The following is a 7,213-nucleotide window of genomic DNA, read 5'->3' on the forward strand; positions in this document are numbered from 1 at the left end:
ACTCCTGGCAGTCCCCCTCCAGGGGACCATATGGGATGCTGGGAATCGAACCCAAGTCGGCCATGTGCAAGGCAAATGCCCAACCTGCTGTGCTGTCACTCCAGCCCCACTCTCTACTTTCTGTACTACCTCTCCAACCCTCTACAATATACTTTCAAGGAAGAATGTCTTTCTTGACTTGTGTTTCTTTGATCTAAGATCATGTATATGGTATTTGTATTGTCTGTGCTTTTCACTTTGAAGACTGTATTTTAAACCTTTGATCTTAGATCGACCTATTTTACTGGTCATTTAATTTTGGGCTGGAGCGATAGCACAGCAGTAGGGCTGCTTGCCTTGCACGCAGCCAACATGGCCGACCCGAGTTCGATTCCTCCGCCCCTCTCGGAGAGCCCGGCAAGCTACCGAGAGTATCTCACCCACACGGCAGAGCCTGGCAAGCTCCCCGTGACGTATTCGATATGCCAGACACAGTAACAACAAAGTCTCCAATGGAGACGTTACTGGGCCCGCTCGAGCAAATTGATGAACAACGGGAGGGCCTTTACTTACTTTACTTACTTTACTATTTAATTTTGGGTAACACAGGTAGTCTTGTGTTGGTAGTCTTATTTAGAAAAGAAAAAGTATCAAATTTCATTTTTGTCAAATTTATTTTTGACAAGGGCCAGATAAATATTTCAGGCTTTCCAGGCCTTTAAGTTCTGTTGGCACTACTGGACTTTTCTGCTGTATGCGAAAGCAGAGATTAAATTATGTACATGGTATTTTTATACCTCAATAAAACTTTATTTACAGATAAAAGTGGTTAGAGGAACATATTTAGCTTGAGGTCTACAATTTTCCAACATCTGATTTTTGTAAAACTTGTAAGAATTTGCCTGTACTTACCCATATAAGGGTATTATTAGTTGCCCCCAAATGTTGTTCATTTATTCCTCAGTAATTTACTGATGGTAAAGATTTAACCAGGTATTCATAATGGCAAATTATCTGTCCTTAGGAAGTACACATTGCTATAAATTTTAGTGAAGGGAAAAATATTTTCTAAGAATGACTGAGACTTGGAATTTTAATTCACTAGTCAATAAATCTTTATTTGTTATAAACAAATGAACAAGTAAATAGTACCACTTTATTCAGCACTGTTCCAGTTTATATTTAGACTTTGGTAAGCCAGATCATTGTACTACTGTCGTGAGACTAACAGCTCAGCTGGTAGACAATTATTGACCATGCAATTACAACAATGTTAAACATTTTCATATAAACCCCATGGTACCACCTATTTTAAGAAATAACTAGTTTAGGCTTTTTCCACTCTGGAGAAGTCCATGCTTGATTTTGAACATAAATGCTTCTCTCTTTCCTCTCATGTTTCTCCAAGTAAATTTCTTTTAATAAGACTATTTTGCTTTACTAAGAGAAATAGATAAATAACCAGTTTAGCATATTACTTTATTTTTTAAAATAAGATGCATGAGAATAACTTTTTCATATGAGAATGCTTTCAGGTATTCTAATGAAAATTCCTCTGCTTTTATTTAAGGAAAGAAAAGAAAGGGAACAAAAAATTAATAAAGAAATGGAGGAAAAAGCAGCAGAAGAACTGAAGAAAGAACATTTGCAAGAAAAAGCAAAAGAGAAATATCAAGAGTGGCTAAAGAAAAAAAAAGCTGAAGAATGTGAAAGGAAGAAAAAAGAAAAGGTTATTTTTTAATTAATATACTATTTTCATTAATATACTATTTTCATTCCACCAAAACACATGATTTTGGTGTTCATACAGTTATTATGCTTTTTGTGTTTTTCTCAGGTTAAAAATATTAATAATGTATAAACTATTGTTCAGGCAGATTCAGGATTTTGTTTTGTTTTGTTTCATTTTGGACCATACCTAGTGAAACTCGGGGGTTATTCCTGGCACTGTGCTCAGGAATTACTCCTGGCAGTGCTAAAGGGACTATATGGGATGCTAGGGATCAAACCTTTGGTCACCCGCATGCAAAATAAGCACCTTAGCTGTTCTACTATCTCTCTGACCCTGGACTCAAAATTTTTTTAAATTTAAAAATATTTTTGTTGTGTTCTTATGAGGAATCTTATTACCACTTGATCACTTGATCACTTGACATCCCATTACTCATTGATTTGCTCAAGCAGTCTCCATTTGTCCCTGTTGTGTGCTAGTGTAGCCCAATGGTGTCTGCTCATTTTATAAATTGCTATTCTTTTAAATTAAAAAAATTGGGGTTTTTTCCTCACTTAGATTTGATATCTCCTTTTGATTTTAAATAGATAATTCTTCCTTTCCCATCCCTGATCATGTTAAATTTTGCTCTCAAATCATAGAAATATAATTCAGAGTTTATGATGAGTAAGCCATTAGGGTGGGTAGGAGACAATGGGGAATTGGAATTTCAATAAAATTTTCAGTTGTTGGTCTTCTCATTTTAAGGAAAAAGAAAAACAACGGCAAGCCGAATTACAAGAAAAAAAGGAAATAGCAGAACAAAAGTTTAAGGAATGGTTGGAAAATGCTAAACGTAAACCTTGTCCAGTTGTAAAGAGCTATGGTTATGCCAATGGAAAAGTCACAGGTTGGTTTTCATGTTACATGGATTACACTCTTACACAAATATGGTTTTCAGGAGTTGGTGTTATATATGGTGCTTCCTTTTGACAGAAGAGAAATGTGCAAAAATCATTTTTGTCTTTCATATTACATACTCTCTTCCTGTGGAAATAGTTCAGTTTTGTAATTATTCTCCATAAAGCAGATTTATTTATTTATTTTTTTAGAGTAGTAGTTCCAAAACTGCAAAGTAGCAATTTCTAATAGTAAGGGATGTAGAAAAATTTTCTTTCCTTAGAAAATAAAAGTTTAATTGGAATATACTTGAGGGGGGTCTTTTTTCTTTCTTTTTTTTTTTTTGTCCTCTTCTGTCTCTGAGGCCGGGCTACAGTCTCTTTGGCACATTCTTTTGGCGAGGTAGTATACTAGACCGCACATGAATCAGACACAAAACCGGTTGGCCTTCAGGCTTGGTCTGATTATAAATGGCGATGCATGTTTTCCTTTGTGCCTCATGTTGGAAGCTCATACCTTGCTGACAGCTGCCTTCACTTGTTTAAGTGATTTATTATTAAAAATACTCCCATTCTGTTTTGTTCACACAATAGAACATATTCCAGACTTTGTTTTGACCATCTTGGTGAAGTGTGTGTTGACATATCTGTGTAGTCAAAGTGGGTTGCCAGTGTCTGAATGACACATTCCTGCTGTCAGGATTTTGCCTCTTGTACGTGTCACAGAGGTCATCCACTATAGCTACTGATCGTGAGCTGCTTCTTGGTTTTACTTTCTTGTTTGAAAAAGGGGTCAGAAGCAGTGGGTTTTAACTAGACAATTGGATAATCAAGTGAAAAATGTAGTTGATGATATCTACATTGACTAGAAGCTAATTGGTAGTGTTAATATGTAAGGTGTTACTCTATAACAGAACAAAATATTGCATGTTACGAAAATTATATAGCAAACTATGGGAGAATGTTTGCAGTTTTGCAAAATGAATTATGGTGCTCTGGAGATAGCTCAAAGGGCTGGCGCCATATGCCTCACATGTGATAGGACTTAAGCTCAATCTCTGCTACTACATGACCTCCTCAAGCACACCAGATGTGGCCCTGAAGGCCCCCCCATACCTTGTGCAGCTTGTTTGGTTGACCTACCTAGTATAACTGGGAGTGATCCTTGGGCCTCCTGAGCATTGCTTAGAGATACCGCCTACCCCTGCCCGTAAAAAAATGAAATGAGTTTTCATCTGTCTAAAAGATCACTGACACTGTCCATTCTTTGTTCATTGATTTGCTCGAGCGGGACCAGTAACATCTCCATTGTGACACTTGTTATTGTGTTTGGCATATTAAATACGTCATGGGGAGCTTGCCAGGCTTTGCCGTGCGGGCAAAATACTCTTGGTAGCTTGCTGAGCTCTCGGAGAGGGGCAGAGGAACCGAACCTGTGCTATCACTTCAATCCATCTAAAAGATATATTTGTAAATGTTCTACTGCTCTTACCTTTATCAACTTCCAGTTGAGATAACTTGAGTACAGTGGCAACAAATTTACTGTTCCACCACACCAAAGTGCTAAAAAACCATCACCACTGTCTTCTTTATTTGTTTTTGGGCCACACTCTGTGATGCTAAAGAGTTACCCCTGGTTCCTGTGCTCAGGAATTACTCCTGATGGTGCTCAGGGAACCCCAATAGGATGCTGTGGATTAAACCCGGGTCAGTCAGGAGCAAGGCATGCACCACATCCCCTTACCCGCCATTCTATCTCTCCAGCCTCCCACCCCCACCCCATTATCTTTATGCCACTTCTACTCCACCTCTTTCTTCACTTCCCTTCTCCTCCCCCCAGCTTGGTTACATCAGCTGTATATTAAGTTCAAGGGTCAGTAGATACTGTCAAATCCCTTGTTTTGTTTCATTTTATATCACGTGAATGAGATTTTTCTATTATTTGTCCTCCATGTGACTGTTTTGTTAACATGTGAGACCCTCTAGCTCTGCACTGTAGCAAAAGGCCTGACTCTGCCTTTTCACGTAGCTCAACAGTTTTGCATTATGTTTGTTGTTAGGCATTTGCATTGTTTCCGTATTGTGGATATTGTACACAGTACTGCAATGAACATTGGCGTTCATGTATCTTTTCAAGTAAATATTTTGTGTTCTTGGGATAGAGTCCAGGAGTAAAGTCTCTGAGTAAAGTCACTGAGTAATTTGTAGTTCTATTAAATATTTTGAAGCCTCAATAAGATTTTCCATATTCTGATCCAAACAACATTCCAGCTAACAGTGAACAAGTTTTTTTTTTTTTTTTCCCCATTGCATCCCCACCAACACTATTCTTTTTGTTTTGTTTTGTTTTGTTTTTTTGCATTTTGGGTCACACCCGGCGATGCACAGTGGTTACTCCTGATTCTGTACTCAGGAATTACTCCTGGCGGTGCTTGGGGGACCATATGGGATGCTGGGAATCGAACCCAGCTCTGCCACATGCAAGGCAAACGCCCTACCCGCTGTGCTATCACTCCAGCCCCACCAACACTAATCTTAATATCTGTCATTCTCACTGGTGGGGAGGTGGTCTTATTTTAATTTGCATCTTCTTAATGGTAAGTGAAGATGAACATTTAATGATATGTTCAGATGTAGGATAACATTGGTTTGTCCTTTTTGCCTTGCCAGATAATAAACCATCTGCATATCTTCTTCAAGGAAATTTTCCCATTTTTCTGATGGAGTGATTCATGTTTTTAACTTTGAACAGTAGCCTTTTTATCAGATGTATACTATGCAAATATTTTCTCCCACTTAAGAGGGTGTTTTACATTGCTATTTATTAATATAGTTTTTATTCCACATTCCTGGTGCTCAGCTACTCTCGGCTCTTTGCTCAGAGGTCACTCTCAGTAGTGCTCTGGGTAATATGTGCTTTGAGGGATTAAACTTGGGTCTCCTACCAGCAAAACATGAGCTCAGCCTGTTGATCTATCTCTCTGGCTCTAGGGTGTGTTTTATTTTTCTTTAGTTTTAAACTTTTTTAATTCGTTAAATTCCCCATGGCTATTTGATATGCCAAAAATAGTAACAAGTCTCACAATGGAGATATTACGGGTGCCCGAGCAAATCGATGAACAATGGGAGGACAGTGCTATAGTGCAGTTAATTTGTTAGTTTTATTTTTTAAAATTTGTTAATTTTATTAATTTTGTCCAGATCATCTTTACAAATTATGAAGTAAAGGAATTACCTATAGTGACAGAAAAATTGGGGTATGACTTGTTAAATGTTCCTTCTTCAAAGTTAAGTGTCAGATATTACAGCTATTTAAATACTTAATTTACATCCCACTGAGATAGCACTCTATAATTAGTAATCAAACCCTCACTGACATGAAATTTTATTAATTTGAGTGTCAGTAATTTAGAATTTCAGTGGTTCTGAATAACAGTCTTGACCATGTAAACAGCAATTTCTTTTTAATAAGTCTTAGTGTCTGATGAGGGGAAATTAGTATGCAATCAATTTCAGATTGTTATGAGAATGTCTTTATTTTATTTGTTTACAAGTAATCAAGACAAATTTGAGTTAAAGTTTTTGAACGTGTCACATTGTTTTATTACTAATATTTCTGCCTTTTAGATATTTTAACATTGCTATAGCAGTTTTAAAATTGGTTATTTCTTTGCTCTCAAGTACTGTTTTTCTTGTTTTAATTTTTTAATAATTTTAGGTTTTCACAGTGGAAATTCTTATCCAGAGCCTGCCTTTTATAATCCAATTCCCTGGAAACCTATTCATATGCCTCCTCCCAAAGAAGCTAAGGATCTATCAGGAAAGAAGGATCTATCAGGAAAGAAGACTAAAAGGCCTGTAATAAGTCAGCCACACAGGTCATCACCTTTGGTAATTCATAAAGCCAGAAACAATCTTTGCCTTGGAACTCTGTTTGGAATACAAAGATAGTAGACAAATACAGTACAAAAATAGTGGGAAGTTGCATGCTTTTAATTTTAAAATCAGAAGTACTTTTTCACTGCTCAGAGTCACTCAGAAATTCAGCATTTAATGTAATTAGTGACAACTTCAAATTTTGCATTTGTATATGGAGTCTTTATAGTAAAGTGAGGAACATTTTATATATTTTCATTTTTATAAATGTTTCAGTGTTGATCTTGGCATATTGCTTTGCAGAATAACTAGCTGGATATCTAATAATTGTGTTTTATTTAGCTTCTCTTAAAACTACTATAAAACCAATAAAACTAACAGTTTTTCATATGTTCTTTCATACTCTATGTTGTTTGTGTTTCATTTTTATAGAATATAATAAGGTTAAAATTAAATTATTTATTTCTAAACTGTGAAATAAATTTTAGGAAAACCCAGAAAGGTTAAAAATCCTATAGTAATGAAAAACCATCTTAATGATTTTTGCTATGCTTTTTTAATGCAAATAACTAACTGGGGATATATTCTGAATTTAAGAGAAGGCAGGGATATTTTTTTATTTTGAGCCACACACAGCAGTGCTCTGTGCTCCTGGGTCACCACGCTGGCAGTGGTCAGCGTACCACAGGGTGCCACGGATTAACCTGGGTCTCTTCCATGCAAAGCATGCATCCAGCTTTTTGAGTAT

The 7,213-nt window shown here is 36.6% G+C and overlaps 1 protein-coding gene across 2 annotated transcripts in view; it reads left to right on the forward strand.

Annotated features, from left to right (window-relative positions):
* CCDC34 (coiled-coil domain containing 34) overlaps positions 1-6,855 on the forward strand; it is a 30,821-nt gene extending 23,966 nt beyond the window's left edge. For both annotated transcript variants that reach the window (XM_056135610.1, XM_056135617.1), the window contains 3 exons: positions 1,550-1,708; positions 2,459-2,600; positions 6,308-6,855. In XM_056135610.1, coding sequence (XP_055991585.1) covers positions 1,550-1,708; positions 2,459-2,600; positions 6,308-6,540 — 534 coding nt within the window. In that variant the 3' untranslated portion in view covers positions 6,541-6,855. The remainder of the gene's footprint in view (positions 1-1,549; positions 1,709-2,458; positions 2,601-6,307) is intronic.
* The last annotated feature ends 358 nt before the right edge of the window (positions 6,856-7,213 follow it).

The sequence above is a fragment of the Sorex fumeus genome, unplaced genomic scaffold, assembly GCF_029834395.1.
Source record: "Sorex fumeus unplaced genomic scaffold, SorFum_2.1 ptg000007l, whole genome shotgun sequence".
In the NCBI taxonomy this organism is placed as follows: Eukaryota; Metazoa; Chordata; class Mammalia; order Eulipotyphla; family Soricidae; genus Sorex; species Sorex fumeus.